General features: G+C 44.1%; 1 protein-coding gene and 1 long non-coding RNA gene across 12 annotated transcripts in view; one reads left to right on the top strand and one right to left on the bottom strand.

The window, feature by feature from the left end:
• Window positions 1-20,197, top strand: part of LOC127913953 (uncharacterized) — a 22,707-nt gene extending 2,510 nt beyond the window's left edge. The window contains exons 2-7 of one of the 3 annotated variants that reach the window (XR_008087367.1): window positions 13,853-13,945; window positions 14,715-14,739; window positions 14,828-14,895; window positions 17,859-17,950; window positions 17,996-18,067; window positions 20,132-20,197. This is a non-coding gene — a long non-coding RNA (uncharacterized LOC127913953). Of the gene's footprint in view, window positions 1-13,852; window positions 13,946-14,138; window positions 14,740-14,827; window positions 14,896-17,858; window positions 17,951-17,995; window positions 18,068-20,131 lie in introns of those variants that run through there. The other 2 variants (XR_008087365.1, XR_008087366.1) reach the window with 2 other exon arrangements.
• micu3b (mitochondrial calcium uptake family, member 3b) overlaps window positions 1-22,118 on the bottom strand; it is an 89,208-nt gene that overhangs the window by 44,971 nt on the left and 22,119 nt on the right. For 5 of the 9 annotated variants that reach the window (XM_052488015.1, XM_052488019.1, XM_052488021.1 and 2 more), the window contains one exon: window positions 9,147-9,255. The exons of 1 other annotated variant lie outside the window; for it this stretch is intronic. In XM_052488015.1, the coding sequence (XP_052343975.1) occupies window positions 9,147-9,255 (109 nt within the window). Of the gene's footprint in view, window positions 1-1,675; window positions 1,754-7,824; window positions 7,980-9,146; window positions 9,256-22,118 lie in introns of all 9 variants that reach the window. 3 more of the 9 variants (XM_052488016.1, XM_052488023.1, XM_052488018.1) reach the window with 2 other exon arrangements.

Here is a 22,118-nt window from a genome sequence, read left to right as displayed (position 1 = left end):
CCAAATCCCAGGAGCTGACTTAACATACCAAATCCCAGGAGCTGACTTAACATACCAAATCCCAGGAGCTGACTTAACATACCAAATCCCAGGAGCTGACTTAACATACCAGATCCCAGGAGCTGACTTAACATACCAAATCCCAGGAGCTGACTTAACATACCAAATCCCAGGAGCTGACTTAACATACCAAATCCCAGGAGCTGACTTAACATACCAAATCCCAGGAGCTGACTTAACATACCAAATCCCAGGAGCTGACTTAACATACCAAATCCCAGGAGCTGACTTAACATACCAAATCCCAGGAGCTGACTTAACATACCAAATCCCAGGAGATGACTTAACATACCAGATCCCAGAAGCTGACTTAACATACCAAATCCCAGGAGCTGACTCAACATACTACATCCCAGGAGATGACTTAAAATACTACATCCCAGGAGCTGACTCAACATACCACATCACTAGTTGAAAAGAGAGATTGTTCTATCTACGTCATAAAAATTAAGCTCCTTTTGAAGAAGGACCTGGAACAAAGACCATCGTAATGTGTTATGGTGGCATCTATATCTCCAAATCAAAATAGCATTAACCTTTTGCGTGTAGGGAGCAGTATTTTTGTTTTGGCTAAAAAAAGTACCCATTTGAAATGGCCTATTTCTCAGGACCAGATGCTAGAATATGCATATGATTGTCAGATTAGGATAGAAAACACTCTAAAGTTTCCAAAACTGTAAAAATATTGTCTGTGAGTATAACAGAACTGATATTGCAGGCGAAAGCCTGAGGAATATCCAATCAGGATTATTTTGAAACCTCTCTGTTCCTATGCAAGCCTATCCTCCATTTAAAGGGATATCAACCATACCTTTTTCTATGGCTTCCCTAAGGTGTCAACAGTCTTTAGACATAGTTTCAGGCTTTTATTTTGAAAAATGAGCGTGAAGGATCACATTGCGTAAGTGGATAGGTGGGGGCTCTCAGAGGGAGTTTTTGCGCAACTGAGTAAAGCCGCCATTGTTCCTCCCGCTGTTATTGAAAAACCTACACACTTGGTTGATATATTATCAAATATATATTTTAAAAACAACATGAGGATTGATTATAAAAAACGTTTGACATGTTTCTGTGGACATTATGGATATTATTTGGAATATACGTCTGCGTTGTCGTGACCGCTCTTTCCTGTGGATTTCTGAACATAACGCGACAAACAAACGTTGGTATTTTGGGTATAAAAATAATCTTTATGGAACAAAAGGAACATTTGTTGTGTAACTGGGAGTCTCGTGAGTGAAAACATCCGAAGATCATCAAAGGTAAACGATTCATTTGATTGCTTTTCTGATTTTCGTGACTAAGCTTCCTGATGCTAAGTGTACATGATGTTATGCTATGCTATCGATAAACTTACACAAACGCTTGGATTGCATTCACTGTAAAGCACAATTTCAAAATCTGAGACGACAGGTGGATTAACAAAAGGCTTAGCTGTGTTTTGCAATATTGCACATGTGATTTCATGAATATGAATATTTTTTTGTAATATTATTTGACTGTTGCGCTATGCTATTCAGCGGTTGCTGATGAAAATGATCCCGCTAACGGGATGGGTAGCGCCAAGAAGTTAACTATACTTCTATTGTGGATTGAACAAAGTGTCTACATATACCTATCTGCCTGACGAGATCTCCTTCTTCAGACAGGACTTGAAAGAAGTGAACTTCTTCTTGTCATCCACTCTAAACGCCTGAGAGAGAGAGAGAGAGATAAAGAGATAAAGAGAGAGAGAGAGAGAGAGAGAGAGAGAGAGAGAGAGAGAGAGAGAGAGAGAGAGAGAGAGAGAGAGAGAGAGAGAGATAATGTAAACAGAAAATGTCAAATACAATGGCCATTATCCGCCACTAGGTGGAGGCAAATCTTCACAAGAATTGGAAGCAGAATTTAGAAGTGGAATTGAGACAGTGAAATCACCTGACCGTCAAAATGTCAGATAAGCTACTCATTTGACCATTAACCATTAACCATGAGCCAATGACCATGAACAAATGATCATGAATAAATGAACAAGAACCAATGAACATGAACCAATGTAAAACAAATAATGAATATGAAAACGGTTTCTTCTCATGTATTTGCGACATTGACATAAGGTAGTGACTGTGTCTAAACTATAAACGTTATATAGTGACTGTTCCCTCAACTACTAACAATAAATAGTGACTGACTCTAAACTGTCAACATTAGATAGTGACTGTGTGTAAACTATCAACATTAGATAGTGACTGTGTGTAAACTATCAACATTAGATAGTGACTGTGTCTAAACTATCAACATTAGATACTGACTGTGTCTAAACTATAAACGTTATATAGTGACTGTTCCCTCAACTACTAACAATAAATAGTGACTGACTCTAAACTGTCAACATTAGATAGTGACTGTGTGTAAACTATCAACATTAGATAGTGACTGTGTGTAAACTATCAACATTAGATAGTGACTGTGTCTAAACTATCAACATTAGATACTGACTGTGTCTAAACTATAAACGTTATATAGTGACTGTTCCCTCAACTACTAACAATAAATAGTGACTGACTCTAAACTGTCAACATTAGATAGTGACTGTGTAAACTATCAACATTAGATAGTGACTGTGTGTAAACTATCAACATTAGATAGTGACTGTGTCTAAACTATCAACATTAGATACTGACTGTGTCTAAACTATAAACGTTATATAGTGACTGTTCCCTCAACTACTAACAATAAATAGTGACTGACTCTAAACTGTCAACATTAGATAGTGACTGTGTGTAAACTATCAACATTAGATAGTGACTGTGTGTAAACTATCAACATTAGATAGTGACTGTGTCTAAACTATCAACATTAGATACTGACTGTGTCTAAACTATAAACGTTATATAGTGACTGTTCCCTCAACTACTAACAATAAATAGTGATTGACTCTAAACTGTCAACATTAGATAGTGACTGTGTGTAAACTATCAACATTAGATAGTGACTGTGTGTAAACTATCAACATTAGATAGTAACTGTGTCTAAACTATCAACATTAGATACTGACTGTGTCTAAACTATAAACGTTATATAGTGACTGTTCCCTCAACTACTAACAATAAATAGTGACTGACTCTAAACTGTCAACATTAGATAGTGACTGTGTGTAAACTATCAACATTAGATAGTGACTGTGTAAACTATCAACATTAGATAGTGACTGTGTCTAAACTATCAACATTAGATACTGACTGTGTCTAAACTATAAACGTTATATAGTGACTGTTCCCTCAACTACTAACAATAAATAGTGACTGACTCTAAACTGTCAACATTAGATAGTGACTGTGTAAACTATCAACATTAGATAGTGACTGTGTGTAAACTATCAACATTAGATAGTGACTGTGTCTAAACTATCAACATTAGATACTGACTGTGTCTAAACTATAAACGTTATATAGTGACTGTTCCCTCAACTACTAACAATAAATAGTGACTGACTCTAAACTGTCAACATTAGATAGTGACTGTGTGTAAACTATCAACATTAGATAGTGACTGTGTGTAAACTATCAACATTAGATAGTGACTGTGTCTAAACTATCAACATTAGATACTGACTGTGTCTAAACTATAAACGTTATATAGTGACTGTTCCCTCAACTACTAACAATAAATAGTGACTGACTCTAAACTGTCAACATTAGATAGTGACTGTGTGTAAACTATCAACATTAGATAGTGACTGTGTGTAAACTATCAACATTAGATAGTGACTGTGTCTAAACTATCAACATTAGATACTGACTGTGTCTAAACTATCAACATTAGATAGTGACTGTATCTAAACTATCAACATTAGATAGTGACTGTGTCTAAACTATCAACATTAGATAGTGACTGTGTGTAAACTATCAACATTAGATAGTGACTGTGTCTAAACTATCAACATTAGATAGTGACTGTGTCTAAACTATAAACGTTATATAGTGACTGTTCCCTCAACTACTAACAATAAATAGTGACTGACTCTAAACTGTCAACATTAGATAGTGACTGTGTGTAAACTATCAACATTAGATAGTGACTGTGTGTAAACTATCAACATTAGATAGTGACTGTGTGTAAACTATCAACATTAGATAGTGACTGTGTCTAAACTATCAACATTAGATAGTGACTGTGTCTAAACTATCAACATTAGATAGTGACTGTGTCTAAACTATAAACGTTATATAGTGACTGTTCCCTCAACTACTAACAATAAATAGTGACTGACTCTAAACTGTCAACATTAGATAGTGACTGTGTGTAAACTATCAACATTAGATAGTGACTGTGTGTAAACTATCAACATTAGATAGTGACTGTGTGTAAACTATCAACATTAGATAGTGACTGTGTGTAAACTATCAACATTAGATAGTGACTGTGTCTAAACTATCAACATTAGATACTGACTGTGTCTAAACTATAAACGTTATATAGTGACTGTTCCCTCAACTACTAACAATAAATAGTGACTGACTCTAAACTGTCAACATTAGATAGTGACTGTGTGTAAACTATCAACATTAGATAGTGACTGTGTAAACTATCAACATTAGATAGTGACTGTGTGTAAACTATCAACATTAGATAGTGACTGTGTCTAAACTATCAACATTAGATACTGTGTCTAAACTATCAACATTAGATAGTGACTGTGTCTAAACTATCAACATTAGATAGTGACTGTGTGTAAACTATCAACATTAGATAGTGACTGTGTCTAAACTATCAACATTAGATAGTGACTGTGTCTAAACTATCAACACTAGATAGTGACTGTGTCTAAACTATCAATAGATAGTGACTGTGGCTAAACTATCAACATTAGATAGTGACTGTGTCTAAACTATCAACATTAGATAGTGACTGTGCCTAAACTATCAACATTAGATAGTGACTGTGTCTAAACTATCAACATTAGATAGTGACTGTGTCTAAACTATCAACACTAGATAGTGACTGTGTCTAAACTATCAACATTAGATAGTGACTGTGTCTAAACTATCAACATTAGATAGTGACTGTGTCGAAACTATCAACATTAGATAGTGACTGTTTCTAAACTATCAACATTAGATAGTGACTGTGTCTAAACTATCAACATTAGATAGTGACTGTGTCTAAACTATCAACATTATATAGTGACTGTGTCTAAACTATCAACATTAGATAGTGACTGTTCCCTAAACTATTAACATTTGATAGTGACTCTGTTTAAACGTTTCACGTTAGATTGTGACTGTGTCTAAACTATCAACATTAGATAGTGACTGTTCCCTAAACTATTAACATTTGATAGTGACTCTGTTTAAACGTTTCACGTTAGATTGTGACTGTGTCTAAACTATCAACATTAGATAGTGACTGTTCCCTAAACTATCAACATTAGATAGTGACTGTTCCATAAACTATCAACATTAGATAGTGACTGTTCCATAAACTATCAACATTAGATAGTGACTGTTCCCTAAACTATCAACATTAGATAGTGACTGTTCCATAAACTATCAACATTAGATAGTGACTGTTCCATAAACTATCAACATTAGATAGTGACTGTTCCCTAAACTATCAACATTAGATAGTGACTGTTCCATAAACTATCAACATTAGATTGTGACTGTGTCTAAACTATCAACATTAGATAGTGACTGTTCCATAAACTATCAACATTAGATTGTGACTGTGTCTAAACTATCAACATTAGATAGTGACTGTTCCCTAAACTATCAACATTAGATAGTGACTGTTCCCTAAACTATCAACATTAGATAGTGACTGTTCCCTAAACTATCAACATTAGATAGTGACTGTTCCATAAACTATCAACATTAGATAGTGACTGTTCCATAAACTATCAACATTAGATAGTGACTGTTCCCTAAACTATCAACATTAGATAGTGACTGTTCCATAAACTATCAACATTAGATTGTGACTGTGTCTAAACTATCAACATTAGATAGTGACTGTTCCCTAAACTATCAACATTAGATAGTGACTGTTCCATAAACTATCAACATTAGATAGTGACTGTTCCATAAACTATCAACATTAGATAGTGACTGTTCCATAAACTATCAACATTAGATAGTGACTGTTCCCTAAACTATCAACATTAGATAGTGACTGTTCCATAAACTATCAACATTAGATAGTGACTGTTCCATAAACTATTAACATTAGATAGTGACTGTTCCATAAACTATCAACATTAGATAGTGACTGTTCCATAAACTATTAACATTAGATAGTGACTGTTCCATAAACTATCAACATTAGATAGTGACTGTTCCATAAACTATCAACATTAGATAGTGACTGTTCCATAAACTATCAACATTAGATAGTGACTGTTCCATAAACTATTAACATTAGATAGTGACTGTTCCATAAACTATCATCATTAGATAGTGACTGTTCCATAAACTATCAACATTAGATAGTGACTGTTCCATAAACTATTAACATTAGATAATGACTGTTCCATAAACTATCAACATTAGATAGTGACTGTTCCATAAACTATCAACATTAGATAGTGACTGTTCCATAAACTATTATCATTAGATAGTGACTGTTCCATAAACTATCAACATTAGATAGTGACTGTTCTATAAACTATCAACATTAGATAGTGACTGTTCCATAAACTATCAACATTAGATAGTGACTGTTCCATAAACTATCAACATTAGATAGTGACTGTTCCATAAACTATCAACATTAGATAGTGACTGTTCCATAAACTATCAACATTAGATAGTGACTGTTCCATAAACTATCAACATTAGATAGTGACTGTTCCATAAACTATCAACATTAGATAGTGACTGTTCCCTAAACTATTAACATTTGATAGTGACTCTGTTTAAACGTTTCACGTTAGATTGTGACTGTGTCTAAACTATCAACATTAGATAGTAACTGTTCCCTAAATGACCAACATTAGATAGTGACTCTGTTTAAACGTTCCATATTAGATTGTGACTGTGTCTAAACTATCAACATTAGGTGGTGACTGTGTCGAAACTATCAACCTTAGATAGTTACTATGTGTAAACTATCAACATTAGATAGTGACTGTTTCCTAAATGATCAACATTAGATAGTGACTGTGTCAAAAATATCAACATTAGATACTGACTGCTCCCCAAACTATCAACATTAGATAGTGAATGTTCCCTAAACAATCAACATTATGGACCAGTCACTATCTAAACTATCAACATTAGATAGTGACTGTATCTAAACTATCAACATTAGATAGTGACTGTTCCATAAACTATCAACATTAGATAGTGACTCTTTCTAAACTATCAACATTAGATAGTGACTGTGTCTAAACTATCAACATATAAGACATGGTAATTCTAAACATAGTTTATAATAAACATGCATTGCTCTGTTTAGACAGATTCTGTGAACATGATCTATTCATCCCTGTTCCCATTACATATGAATGACTATATCTCTATCAGCTATCCTGACGGCCTCCACACAACTCTACTCCACCCTTCCTCCCTGCCTCCTCCTTCCCAGCCTGCCTCCTTACCTCCCTGCCTGTCTTACACTCCTTCCTTTCCTGCCTGTCTTACCCTCCTTCCCTCCCTGCCTGTCTTACCCTCCTTACCTCCCTGCCTCCTCCTTCCCAGCCTCCCTGTCTTACACTCCTTCCTTCCCTCCCTGTCTGTCTTACCCTCCTTCCCTCCCTCCTTGCCTGCCTGCCCCTCTCCTTACCGTGCGGCGGTGCAGCCGGTCCTTCATGACACCAATGAACTCCTTGTAACTGAGCTGTCCGTCACGGTCCTCGTCGAAGATGTGGAACACAGTGTTGACCAGGTGTTCAGTCAGCTTCAGCCCCGTCGTCACATAGACTGCACGGGCCAACTCATCTGATAGGGACGAGGGGAACAGAATCAGCATGCCACTATTTGTGCCACTAAGTTGGACTACCATTGTAGTCTCCGTCCCAAATGGCACCCTTCCCCCATACCAGGTACAATGAGGTAAAAAGTAGTGCACTATATAGGGAATATGGTGCCATTTGGGACGCAGTCATAGTGTATAGATGGTGTGTTAACAGTGGAAGAGTGGAACAGTTGAACAGTGGAACAGTGTAAACAGTGGAAGAGTAGAAGAGTGGAACACTTGAAGAGTGGAGCAGTGTAAACAGTGGATGAGGGGAACAGTTGAAGAGTGGAACAGTGGAAGAGTGGAACAATGGAACAGTGTAAAAACAGTGTGGTTATTCCTCGTCCATGTATTTCAGTAGTCAAACAAATCAAATAAAGAGTGAAACTAACCTTGGCCAATGGAACGTTTGGAACAAACCCTGGCCAATGGAATGATTGGAACAAACCTTGGACAATGGAATGATTGGAACTAACCTTGGCCAATGGAATGATTGGAACAAACCTTGGACAATGGAATGATTGGAACAAACCTTGGCCAATGGAATGATTGGAACAAACCTTGGACAATGGAATGATTGGAACTAACCTTGGCCAATGGAACAATTTGAACTAACCTTGGCCAATGGAATGATTGGAACTAACCTTGGCCAATGGAACGATTGGAACAAACCTTGGCCAATGGAATGATTGGAACTAACCTTGGCCAATGGAACAATTTGAACTAACCTTGGCCAATGGAATGATTGGAACTAACCTTGGCCAATGGAACGATTGGAACAAACCTTGGACAATGGAATGTTCGGAACTAACCTTGGCCAATGGAATGATTGGAACAAACCTTGGCCAATGGAACGATTGGAACAAACCTTGGACAATGGAATGTTCGGAACTAACCTTGGCCAATGGAATGTTCGGAACTAACCTTGGCCAATGGAATGATTGGAACAAACCTTGGCCAATGGAATGATTGGAACTAACCTTGGCCAATGGAACAATTTGAACTAACCTTGGCCAATGGAACGATTGGAACTAACCTTGGCCAATGGAACGATTTGAACTAACCTTGGTCAATGGAACGATTGGAACTAACCTTGGCCAATGGAACGATTTGAACTAACCTTGGTCAATGGAACTATTGGAACTAACCTTGGCCAATGGAACGGTTGGCAAAGTTGTACATTTGCATGGCTATAGCGAAATCCTCCAGGTTGTTCATGAATTGGAAGAAGGATCTGAACTCATCAAAGGTGATTCCCTACAAGATTATAAAAGTCCAATTCAATTCAAAGTCAAATCCAAGTCAGTCAAATCATTTAAAATCTATTCATTTTACAAAGCAGACTAAACAGTAATTTATCTCAACTCAAATCAATAAAAACTGAAAAAGTAAAAAGAGGAGTCAAATCTGAGGCTCAAACGGCGTGAGAGAGACAGGAATGAATTACACATAAAGCAAACGACTGGATGTCCCAACCCAAAAGGCCAGCCAGACAATGCAACAGCACTTCACATGACACATAATCTACTCCACTTAAACCAGAGGGAAGCCTTTAGTGTCCGCGGGACCTTGAAGACATCACACAGATAACAGACACAAAGGCAGGAAAATGACCAAACAGACAGAGTATACATCGCTGGGTTGTTCCCCCCTGGTATGGATACTATGAGTTGATTGTAGCTTTTGGGGAAAAGGTCAGAGTGTTTGTAGAGTTTTCTAAAGCAGATTAACCTAACACTTACATAAACAAAAACAAAAGAGGGCTGAATCCCAAACATCTCAGGGTTGGCAGATGAGTCAAACACAGGCCCTATTGATGTCCACTCAACCGTCCCACTGCTACTAGAAACTCCTATAGCTCGCTCCCTCCGGCGCCCTTCTGACACAACCGTCCCACTGCTACTAGAAACTCCTATAGCTCGCTCCCTCCGGCGCCCTTCCGACACAACCGTCCCACTGCTACTAGAAACTGCTATAGCTCGCTCCCTCCGGCGCCCTTCCGACACAACCGTCCCACTGCTACTAGAAACTCCTATAGCTCGCTCCCTCCGGCGCCCTTCCGACACAACCGTCCCACTGCTACTAGAAACTCCTATAGCTCGCTCCCTCCGGCGCCCTTCCGACACAACCGTCCCACTGCTACTAGAAACTCCTATAGCTCGCTCCCTCCGGCGCCCTTCCGACACAACCGTCCCACTGCTACTAGAAACTCCTATAGCTCGCTCCCTCCGGCGCCCTTCCGACACAACCGTCCCAATGCTACTAGAAACTCCTATAGCTCGCTCCCTCCGGCGCCCTTCCGACACAACCGTCCCACTGCTACTAGAAACTCCTATAGCTCGCTCCCTCCGGCGCCCTTCCGACACAACCGTCCCAATGCTACTAGAAACTCCTATAGCTCGCTCCCTCCGGCGCCCTTCCGACACAACCGTCCCAATGCTACTAGAAACTCCTATAGCTCGCTCCCTCCGGCGCCCTTCCGACACAACCTTCCCAATGCTACTAGAAACTCCTATAGCTCGCTCCCTCCGGCGCCCTTCCGACACAACCGTCCCAATGCTACTAGAAATTGCTATAGCTCGCTCCCTCCGGCGCCCTTCCGACACAACCGTCCCAATGCTACTAGAAACTCCTATAGCTCGCTCCCTCCGGCGCCCTTCCGACACAACCGTCCCAATGCTACTAGAAACTCCTATAGCTCGCTCCCTCCGGCGCCCTTCCGACACAACCTTCCCAATGCTACTAGAAACTGCTATAGCTCGCTCCCTCCGGCGCCCTTCCGACACAACCGTCCCAATGCTACTAGAAACTGCTATAGCTCGCTCCCTCCGGCGCCCTTCCGACACAACCTTCCCAATGCTACTAGAAACTGCTATAGCTCGCTCCCTCCGGCGCCCTTCCGACACAACCTTCCCAATGCTACTAGAAACTGCTATAGCTCGCTCCCTCCGGCGCCCTTCCGACACAACCTTCCCAATGCTACTAGAAACTCCTATAGCTCGCTCCCTCCGGCGCCCTTCCGACACAACCTTCCCAATGCTACTAGAAACTGCTATAGCTCACTCCCTCCCTCAGTGGCCCCTCCAACACAACCAACACACTGAGCCTAACAAATGATGTAACGAGCCATTTGTGACGCTTTGCTATTTTAACAAAGCAAGCTCCATAAACTATCTCTTAGCACAACGACGAGACCCACTTGATTATCAATGGCGATCTAGCAACAAGCTACTCGGCCCGCTAAGAAGCTGCTCACCTCTTTATGTGCGGGTCAGTGTGTCGAATGAAAAACAAACTAAAAACCTCAAATGTGAAAGTTTCACTCAGCAACTAATTCACGGTTGCCTTCACCGCAAGTGAAAAACAACAGAGAAGTTTTCAGACAAGTATTTGGTTAGATAGTATGTCCACATTAATCATTTCAGTAATACCACAGAACAGAAATGACACAATAAGAAATCCCATTCCATCTTGGTGTATCACTATCTATGTTATGGCAAGCTGGTTACCTGATACCACTCTACACATTATTGCCACTCAGTTTATTGCTAAATAAGTAACATTTAATCTTCTTTTTTGTCAAAACTGAAAATAGAAAATAAGATTTAATTGATTGAAAAACATGAGAATGACCAGTTGATTACTGGTTGACTAAATCAATCTCACACTTCCAAACTAAGTAAAGCACACTTGCATGTGTTTGGAACAAAAGGCTATGAGGGTATTTAGGCTGAGTTGCCTTGGGGGCCAGGGGGTGTTGGTGAGTCAAGGGCAAAGGGCTGAGCGGGTGTGTAGGGGGGATCATCTGGTGGGGGTTAACGGGGAGGAGGGGGGGGTCGTCTGGAGGGTTAAGGGGGGCAGAGGGGGGGTTTCTGGGAGGTGACAGTAAAGGGGTGGAGGAGGGGGGTGGAGGTAGATTGAGGTGATATGGTGGTAGTTTGAGGTGAGGGGGATGGAGGTAGATTGAGGTGATATGGAGGTAGTTTAAGGTGAGGGGGTGGAGGTAGATTGAGGTGATATGGAGGTAGTTTGAGGTGAGGGGGATGGAGGTAGATTGAGGTGATACGGAGGTAGTTTGAGGTGAGGGGGATGGAGGTAGATTGAGGTGATATGGAGGTAGTTTTAGGTGAGGGGGTGGAGGTAGATTGAGGTGATATGGAGGTAGTTTGAGGTGAGGGGGATGGAGGTAGATTGAGGTGATATGGAGGTAGTTTTAGGTGAGGGGGTGGAGGTAGATTGAGGTGATATGGTGGTAGTTTGAGGTGAGGGGGATGGAGGAAGTTTTAGGTGAGGGGGTGGAGGTAGATTGAGGTGATATGGAGGTAGTTTGAGGTGAGGGGGATGGAGGTAGATTGAGGTGATATGGAGGTAGTTTGAGGTGAGGGGGATGGAGGTAGATTGAGGTGATATGGTGGTAGTTTGAGGTGAGGGGGATGGAGGTAGATTGAGGTGATATGGTGGTAGTTTGAGGTGAGGGGGATGGAGGTAGATTGAGGTGATATGGAGGTAGTTTTAGGTGAGGGGGTGGAGGTAGATTGAGGTGATATGGAGGTAGTTTGAGGTGAGGGGGATGGAGGTAGATTGAGGTGATATGGAGGTAGTTTGAGGTGAGGGGGATGGAGGTAGATTGAGGTGATATGGAGGTAGTTTTAGGTGAGGGAGATGGAGGTAGATTGAGGTGAGGGGGATGGAGGTAGATTGAGGTGATATGGAGGTAGTTTGAGGTGAGGGGGATGGAGGTAGATTGAGGTGATATGGTGGTAGTTTGAGGTGAGGGGGATGGAGGTAGATTGAGGTGATATGGTGGTAGTTTGAGGTGAGGGGGATGGAGGTAGATTGAGGTGATGTGGTGGTAGTTTGAGGTGAGGGGGATGGAGGTAGATTGAGGTGATATGGTGATAGTTTCAGGTGAGGGGGATGGAGGTAGATTGAGGTGATATGGAGGTAGTTTGAGGTGAGGGGGATGGAGGTAGATTGATGTGATATGGAGGTAGTTTGAGGTGAGGGGGATGGAGGTAGATTGAGGGGATAAGAGCGTCTGCTAAATGACTTAAATGTAAATGTAAATATGGAGGTAGTTTGAGGTGAGGGGGATGGAGGTAGATTGAGGTGATATGGAGGTAGTTTGAGGTGAGGGGGATGGAGGTAGATTGAGGTGATATGGTGAGAGTTTGAGGTGAGGGGGGTGGAGGTAGATTGAGGTGATATGGAGGTAGTTTTAGGTGAGGGGGTGGAGGTAGATTGAGGTGATATGGTGGTAGTTTGAGGTGAGGGGGATGGAGGAAGTTTTAGGTGAGGGGGGCGGAGGTAGATTGAGGTGATATGGAGGTAGTTTGAGGTGAGGGGGATGGAGGTAGTTTGAGGTGAGGGGGATGGAGGTAGATTGAGGTGATATGGAGGTAGTTTGAGGTGAGGGGAGATGGAGGTAGTTTGAGGTGAGCTGAGATGGAGGTAGTTTGAGGTGAGGTGGGATGGATGTACTTTGAGGTGAGATGGAGGTAGTTTGACGTGAGGGGAGATAGATGTAGTTTGAGGTGAGATGGAGGTAGATTGAGGTGATGTGGTGGTAGTTTGAGGTGAGGGGGATGGAGGTAGATTGAGGTGATATGGTGAGAGTTTGAGGTGAGGGTGGTGGAGGTAGATTGAGGTGATATGGAGGTAGTTTGAGGTGAGGGGGATGGAGGTAGTTTGAGGTGATATGGTGGTAGTTTGAGGTGAGGGGGATGGAGGTAGTTTTAGGTGATATGGTGGAAGTTTGAGGTGAGAGGAGATGGAGGTAGATTGAGGTGATATGGTGGTAGTTTGAGGTGAGGGGAGATGGAGGTAGATTGAGGTGATGTGGTGGTAGTTTGAGGTGAGGGGAGATGGAGGTAGATTGAGGTGATATGGTGGTAATTTGAGGTGAGGGAGATGGAGGTAGATTGAGGTGATATGGTGGTAGTTTGAGGTGAGGGGATGGAGGTAGATTGAGGTGATATGGTGGTAGTTTGAGGTGAGGGGATGGAGGTAGATTGAGGTGATGTGGTGGTAGTTTGAGGTGAGGGGATGGAGGTAGATTGAGGTGATATGGTGGTAGTTTGAGGTGAGGGGATGGAGGTAGATTGAGGTGATATGGAGGTAGTTTGAGGTAAATAATAATAATATATGCCATTTAGCAGACGCTTTTATACAAAGCGACTTACAGTCATGTGTGCATACATTCTACGTATGGGTGGTCCCGGGGATCGAACCCACTACACTGGCGTTACAAGCGCCATGCTCTACCAACTGAGCTACAGAAGGACCAGGTGAGGGGGATGGAGGTAGATTGAGGTGATATGGAGGTAGTTTGAGGTGAGGGGGATGGAGGTAGATTGAGGTGATATGGAGGTAGTTTTAGGTGAGGGGGTGGAGGTAGATTGAGGTGATATGGAGGTAGTTTGAGGTGAGGGGGATGGAGGTAGATTGAGGTGATATGGCGGTAGTTTTAGGTCGAGGGGGATGGAGGTAGATTGAGGTGATATGGTGGTAGTTTGAGGTGAGGGGATGGAGGTAGTTTGAGGTGAGGGGGATGGAGGTAGATTGAGGTGATATGGAGGTAGTTTGAGGTGAGGGGAGATGGAGGTAAATGGCGGTAGTTTGAGGTGAGGGGAGATGGAGGTAGATTGAGGTGATATGGTGGTAGTTTGAGGTGAGGGAGATGGAGGTAGATTGAGGTGATATGGTGGTAGTTTGAGGTGAGGGAGATGGAGGTAGATTGAGGTGATATGGAGGTAATTTGAGGTGAGGGGGATAGAGGTAGATTGAGGTGATGTGGTGGTAGTTTGAGAGGGGATGGAGGTAGATTGAGGTGATATGGTGGTAGTTTGAGGTGAGGGGAGATGGAGGTAGATTGAGGTGATGTGGTGGTAGTTTGAGGTGAGGGGGATAGAGGTAGATTGAGGTGATATGGTGGTAGTTTGAGGTGAGGGGGATGGAGGTAGATTGAGGTGATATGGAGGTAGTTTGAGGTGAGGGGGATGGAGGTAGATTGAGGTGATATGGAGGTAGTTTGAGGTGAGGGGGATGGAGGTAGATTGAGGTGATATGGAGGTAGTTTTAGGTGAGGGGGTGGAGGTAGATTGAGGTGATATGGAGGTAGTTTGAGGTGAGGGGGATGGAGGTAGATTGAGGTGATATGGCGGTAGTTTTAGGTCGAGGGGGATGGAGGTAGATTGAGGTGATATGGTGGTAGTTTGAGGTGAGGGGGGATGGAGGTAGTTTGAGGTGAGGGGGATGGAGGTAGATTGAGGTGATATGGAGGTAGTTTGAGGTGAGGGGAGATGGAGGTAGTTTGAGGTGAGCTGAGATGGAGGTAGTTTGAGGTGAGGTGGGATGGATGTAGTTTGAGGTGAGATGGAGGTAGTTTGAGGTGAGGGGAGATAGATGTAGTTTGAGGTGAGATGGAGGTAGAGGGAGGTAGTTTGAGGTGAGCGGGGATGGAGGTAGTTTTAGGTGAGGGGGGATAGATGTAGTTTGAGGTGAGATGGAGGTAGATTGAGGTAGTTTGAGGTGAGGGGGGATGGAGGTAGTTTAAGGTGAGGGGAGATGGAGGTAAATGGCGGTAGTTTGAGGTGAGGGGAGATGAAGGTAGTTTGAGGTGAGATGGAGGTAGTTTGAGGTGAGGGGGATGGAGGTAGATTGAGGTGATATGGAGGTAGTTTGAGGTGAGGGGGATGGAGGTAGATTGAGGTGATATGGAAGTAGTTTGAGGTGAGGGGAGATGGAGGTAGTTTGAGGTGAGGTGTGATGGAGGTAGTTTGAGGTGAGCGGAGGTAACTAGTTTAAGGTGAGGGGGGATAGAGGTAGTTTTAGGTGAGGGGGATGGAGGTAGTGTGAGGTGAGCGGGGATGGAGGTAGTTTGAGGTGAGATGGAGGTAGATGGAGGTATTTTGAGGTGAGATGGAGGTAGTTTGAGGTGAGATGGAGGTAGTTTGAGGTGAGCGGGATGGAGGTAGTTTTAGGTGAGGGGGGATATATGTAGTTTGAGGTGAGATGGAGGTAGATTGAGGTGAGCGGGGATGGAGGTAGTTTGAGGTGAGATGGAGGTAGATGGAGGTAGTTTGAGGTGAGGGGGGATGGAGGTAGTTTAAGGTGAGGGGAGATGGAGGTAAATGGCGGTAGTTTTAGGTGAGGGGGATGGAGGTAGATTGAGGTGATATGGAGGTAGTTTTAGGTGAGGGGTGGAGGTAGATTGAGGTGATATGGAGGTAGTTTGAGGTGAGGGGATGGAGGTAGATTGAGGTGATATGGGAGGTAGTTTTAGGTGAGGGGGTGGAGGTTGAGGTGATATGGTGGTAGTTTGAGGTGAGGGGATGGAGGAAGTTTTAGGTGAGGGGAGATGGAGGTAGATTGAGGTGATATGGAGGTAGTTTGAGGTGAGGGGGATGGAGGTAGATTGAGGTGATATGGAGGTAGTTTGAGGTGAGGGGGATGGAGGTAGATTGAGATATGGTGGTAGTTTGAGGTGAGGGGATGGAGGTAGATTGAGGTGATATGGTGGTAGTTTGAGGTGAGGGGGATGGAGGTAGATTGAGGTGATATGGAGGTAGTTTTAGGTGAGGGGGTAGAGGCAGATTGAGGTGATATGGAGGTAGTTTGAGGTGAGGGGGATGGAGGTAGATGGAGTTGATACGGAGGTAGTTTGAGGTGAGGGGATGGAGGTAGAGACTGAGGTGATATGGAGGTAGTTTTAGGTGAGGGTGGAGGTAGATTGGGATATGGAGGTAGTTTGAGGTGAGGGGGATGGAGGTAGATTGAGGGATGGAGGTAGTTTGAGGTGAGGGGATGGAGGTAGATTGAGGTGATATGGTGGTAGTTTGAGGTGAGGGGGATGGAGGTAGATTGAGGTGATATGGTGGTAGTTTGAGGTGAGGGGATGGAGGTAGATTGAGGTGATGTGGTAGTTTGAGGTGGGGGATGGAGGTAGATTGAGGTGATATGGTGATAGTTTCAGGTTAGGGGATGGAGGTAGATTGAGGTGATATGGAGGTAGTTTGAGGTGAGGGGGATGGAGGTAGATTGATGTGATATGGAGGTAGTTTGAGGTGAGGGGGATGGAGGTAGATTGAGGGGATAAGAGGTCTGCTAAATGACTTAAATGTAAATGTAAATATGGAGGTAGTTTGAGGTGAGGGGGATGGAGGTAGATTGAGGTGATATGGAGGTAGTTTGAGGTGAGGGGATGGGAGGTAGATTGAGGATATGTGGAGAGTTTGAGGTGAGGGAGGTAGACTAGTTATGGAGGTAGTTTTAGGTGAGGGGATGGAGGTAGATTGAGGTGATATGGTGGTAGTTTGAGGGAGGGGATGGAGGAAGTTTTAGGTGAGGGCGGAGGTAGATTGAGGTGATATGGAGGTAGTTTGAGGTGAGGGGGATAGGTTTTGAGGTGAGGGGATGGAGGTAGATTGAGGTGATATGGTAGTTTGAGGTGAGAGATGGAGGTAGTTTGAGGTGAGAGATGGAGGTAGTTTGAGGTGAGGTGGGATGGATGTACTTTGAGGTGAGATGGAGGTAGTTTGACGTGAGGGGAGATAGATGTAGTTTGAGGTGAGATGGAGGTAGATTGAGGTGATGTGGTGGTAGTTTGAGGTGAGGGGGATGGAGGTAGATTGAGGTGATATGGTGAGAGTTTGAGGTGATGGAGGTAGATTGAGGTGATATGGAGGTCGTTTGAGGTGAGGGGATGGAGGTAGTTTGAGGTGATATGGTGGTAGTTTGAGGTGAGGGGATGGAGGTAGTTTTAGGTGATATGGTGGAAAGTTTGAGGGAGAGGATGGAGAGGTGATATGGTGGTAGTTTGAGGTGAGGGAGATGGAGAGAGTGAGTGGTGGTAGTTTGAGGTGAGGGGGATGGAGGTAGATTGAGGTGATATGGTGGTAATTTGAGGTGAGGGAGATGGAGGTAGATTGAGGTGATATGGTGGTAGTTTGAGGTGAGGGGATGGAGGTAGATTGAGGTGATATGGTGGTAGTTTGAGGTGAGGGGAGATGGAGGTAGATTGAGGTGATGTGGTGGTAGTTTGAGGTGAGGGGGATGGAGGTAGATTGAGGTGATATGGTGGTAGTTTGAGGTGAGGGGGATGGAGGTAGATTGAGGTGATATGGAGGTAGTTTGAGGTAAATAATAATAATATATGCCATTTAGCAGACGCTTTTATACAAAGCGACTTACAGTCATGTGTGCATACATTCTACGTATGGGTGGTCCCGGGGATCGAACCCACTACACTGGCGTTACAAGCGCCATGCTCTACCAACTGAGCTACAGAAGGACCAGGTGAGGGGGATGGAGGTAGATTGAGGTGATATGGAGGTAGTTTGAGGTGAGGGGGATGGAGGTAGATTGAGGTGATATGGAGGTAGTTTTAGGTGAGGGGTGGAGGTAGATTGAGGTGATATGGAGGTAGTTTGAGGTGAGGGGGATGGAGGTAGATTGAGGTGATATGGCGGTAGTTTTAGGTCGAGGGGATGGAGGTAGACTGAGGTGATATGGTGGTAGTTTGAGGTGAGGGGATGGAGGTAGTTTGAGGTGAGGGGGATGGAGGTAGATTGAGGTGGATATGGAGGTAGTTTGAGGTGAGGAGATGGAGGTAAATGGCAGTAGTTTGAGGTGAGGGGAGATGGAGGTAAATGGCAGTAGTTTGAGGTGAGGGGGATGGAGGTAGATTGAGGTGATATGGTGGTAATTTGAGGAGGGAGATGGAGGCAGATTGAGGTGATGTGGTGGTAGTTTGAGGTGAGGATGGAGGTAGAGAGGTGATATGGAGGTAATTTGAGGTGAGGGGGATAGAGGTAGATTGAGGTGATGTGGTGGTAGTTTGAGAGAGGGGGATGGAGGTAGATTGAGGTGATATGGTGGTAATTTGAGGTGAGGGGATGGAGGTAGATTGAGGTGATGTGGTGGTAGTTTGAGTGAGGGATGGAGGTAGATTGGAGGTGATATGGTGTAATTTGAGGTGAGGATAGAGGTAGATTGAGGTGATATGGAGGTATTTGAGGTGAGGGGATGGAGTATTGGTATGGAGGTAGTTTGAGGTGGAGTAGGGTGATATGGAGGTAGTTTTAGGTGAGGGGTGGAGGTAGATTGATGATATGGAGGTAGTTTGAGGTGAGGGGATGGAGGTAGATTGAGGTGATATGGCGGTAGTTTTAGGTCGAGGGGATGGAGGTAGATTGAGGTGGTGATATGGTGGTAGTTTGAGGTGAGAGGGGATGGAGGTAGTTTGAGTGAGGGGGATGGAGGTAGATTGAGGTGATATGGAGGTAGTTTGAGGTGAGGAGATGGAGGTAGTTTGAGGTGAGCTGAGATGGAGGTAGTTTGAGGTGAGGTGGGATGGATGGTTTGAGGTGAGATGGAGGTAGTTTGAGGTGAGGGGGATAGATGTAGTTTGAGGTGAGATGGAGGTAGAGGGAGGTAGTTTGAGGTGAGCGGGATGGAGGTAGTTTTAGGTGAGGGGATAGATGTAGTTTGAGGTGGAGGTAGATTGAGGTAGTTTGAGGTGAGGGGGATGGAGGTAGTTTAAGGTGAGGGGAGATGGCGGTAGTTTGAGGTGAGGGGAGATGAAGGTAGTTTGAGGTGAGATGGAGGTAGTTTGAGGTGAGGGGGATGGAGGTAGATTGAGGTGATATGGAAGTAGTTTGAGGTGAGGGGAGATGGAGGTAGTTTGAGGTGAGGTGGGATGGAGGTAGTTTGAGGTGAGCGGAGGTAACTAGTTTAAGGTGAGGGGGGATAGAGGTAGTTTTAGGTGAGGGGGGATGGAGGTAGTGTGAGGTGAGCGGGGATGGAGGTAGTTTGAGGTGAGATGGAGGTAGATGGAGGTATTTTTGAGGTGAGATGGAGGTAGTTTGAGGTGAGATGGAGGTAGTTTGAGGTGAGCGGGATGGAGGTAGTTTTAGGTGAGGGGGGATATATGTAGTTTGAGGTGAGATGGAGGTAGATTGAGGTGAGCGGGGATGGAGGTAGTTTGAGGTGAGATGGAGGTAGATGGAGGTAGTTTGAGGTGAGGGGGGATGGAGGTAGTTTGAGGTGAGGGGGGATGGAGGTAGTTTAAGGTGAGGGGAGATGGAGGTAAATGGCGGTAGTTTGAGGTGAGGGGAGATGGAGGTAGATTGAGGTGATATGGTGGTAATTTGAGGTGAGGGAGATGGAGGTAGATTGAGGTGATATGGTGGTAGTTTGAGGTGAGGAGATGGAGATAGATTGGTGGTGATGTGGTGGTAGTTGAGGAGGGGGATGGAGGTAGATTGAGGTGATATGGTGGTAGTTTGAGGTGAGGGGATGGAGGTAGATTGAGGTGATATGGTGGTAGTTTGAGGTGAGGGGATGGAGGATTGAGGTGATATGGAGGTAGTTTGAGGTGAGGATGGATGGAGTAGATTGGGTGATATGGAGGTAGTTTGAGGTGAGGGGATGGAGGTAGATTGAGGATATGGAGGTAGTTTGAGGTGAGGGGATGGAGGTAGATTGAGGTGATATGGAGGTAGTTTGAGGTGAGGGGATGGAGGTAGATTGAGGTGATATGGAGGTAGTTTGAGGTGAGGGGGATGGAGGTAGTTTGAGGTGAGCTGATGGATGGTTTGAGGTGAGGGGATGGAGGTAGTTTGAGGTGATATGGAGGTAGTTTGAGGTGAGGGGATGGATGTAGTTTGAGGTGAGTTTGAGGTGAGGGAGATGGATGTAGTTTGAGGTGAGATGGAGGTAGTTTTAGGTGAAGGGGATAGATGGTAGTTTGAGGGAGATGGAGGTAGTTTGAGGTGAGATGGAGGTAGATTGAGGTAGTTTGGGGATGGATGGAGGTAGTTTGAGGGAGATGGATGTAAATATGAGGGGAGATGAGGTAGTTTGAGGTGAGATGGAGGTAGTTGGAGGTAGTTTGGAGGTGAGGAGGGGATGGAAGTAGTTTGAGGTGAGGGGAGATGATAGTTTGAGGTGAGGTGGGATGGAGGTAGTTTGAGGTGAGCGAGAGGTAAGTAGTTTGAGGTGAGATGGAGAGGTAGTTTGGGTGAGGGGGATGGAGGTAGTTGAGATGAGCGATGGAGGTAGTTTGAGGTGAGGGGATGGAGGTAGTTTGAGGTGAGGGGGATGGAGGTAGTTTGAGGTGAGCGGAGGAAGTAGTTTGAGGTGAGGGGGGATGGAGGTAGTTTTAGGTGAGGGGGATGGAGGTAGTTTGAGGTGAGATGGAGGTAGATTGAGGTGAGGGGGTAGATGGAGGTATTTTGAGGTGAGATGGAGGTAGATGGAGGTAGTTTGAGGTGAGAGGGGGATGGAGGAGACGGATAAGGTGAGGGAGATGGAGGTAAATGGTTAGTCTTTTAGTGAGGGGGATGGAGTAGTTTGAGGTGAGGAACCGGAGGTAGTTTGAGGTGAGGGGATGGAGGTAGTTTGAGGTGAAGAGGGAATGGTAGTTTGAGGAGGTGAGATGGAGGTAGTTTGAGGTGAGGGGAAACGGAGGTAGTTTGAGGTGAGGAGATGGAGGTAGTTTGCGGTAGTGGGATGGAGGTAGTTTGAGTTGAGGGGAGATGAAGGTAGTTTTAGGTGAGGGGAAACGGAGGTAGTTTGAGGTGAGGGGGATGGAGGTAGTTTGAGGTGAAGAGGGATGGAGGTGGTTTGAGGTGAGGGGATATTGAGGTAGTTTGAGGGGAGATGGAGGTAGATGGAGGTAGTTTAAGGTGAGGGGGAATGGAGGTAGTTTGAGGTGAGGGGGATGGAGGTACTTTGATGTGATATGGAGGTAGTTTAAGGTAAGGGGGATAGAGAGGTGAGGGGGGATGGAGGTAGTTTGAGGTGAGGGGAGATGGAGGTAGTTTGAGGTGAGATGGAGGTAGTTTGAGGTGAGAGGAGATGGAGGTAGTTTGAGATGAGATGGAGGTAGTTTGAGGTGAGGGGGATGGAGGTAGTTTGAGGTGAGGGGGATGGAGGTAGTTTGAGGTACTTTGATGTGAGATGGAAGTAGTTTGAAGGTGAGGGGATGGAGGTAGTTTGAGGTGAGGGAGATGGAGGAAGTTTGAGGCCTGAAGGAGATGGAGGTAGTTTGAGGCATCGATGGAGGTAGTTTGAGAGGGATGGAAGTAGTTTGAAGTGAGATGGAGGTAGTTTGAGGT

Source organism: Oncorhynchus keta, chromosome 30 (genome assembly GCF_023373465.1).
Source record: "Oncorhynchus keta strain PuntledgeMale-10-30-2019 chromosome 30, Oket_V2, whole genome shotgun sequence".
Lineage (NCBI taxonomy): Eukaryota > Metazoa > Chordata > Actinopteri > Salmoniformes > Salmonidae > Oncorhynchus > Oncorhynchus keta.
This window is presented reverse-complemented; position numbering and strand designations above follow the sequence as displayed.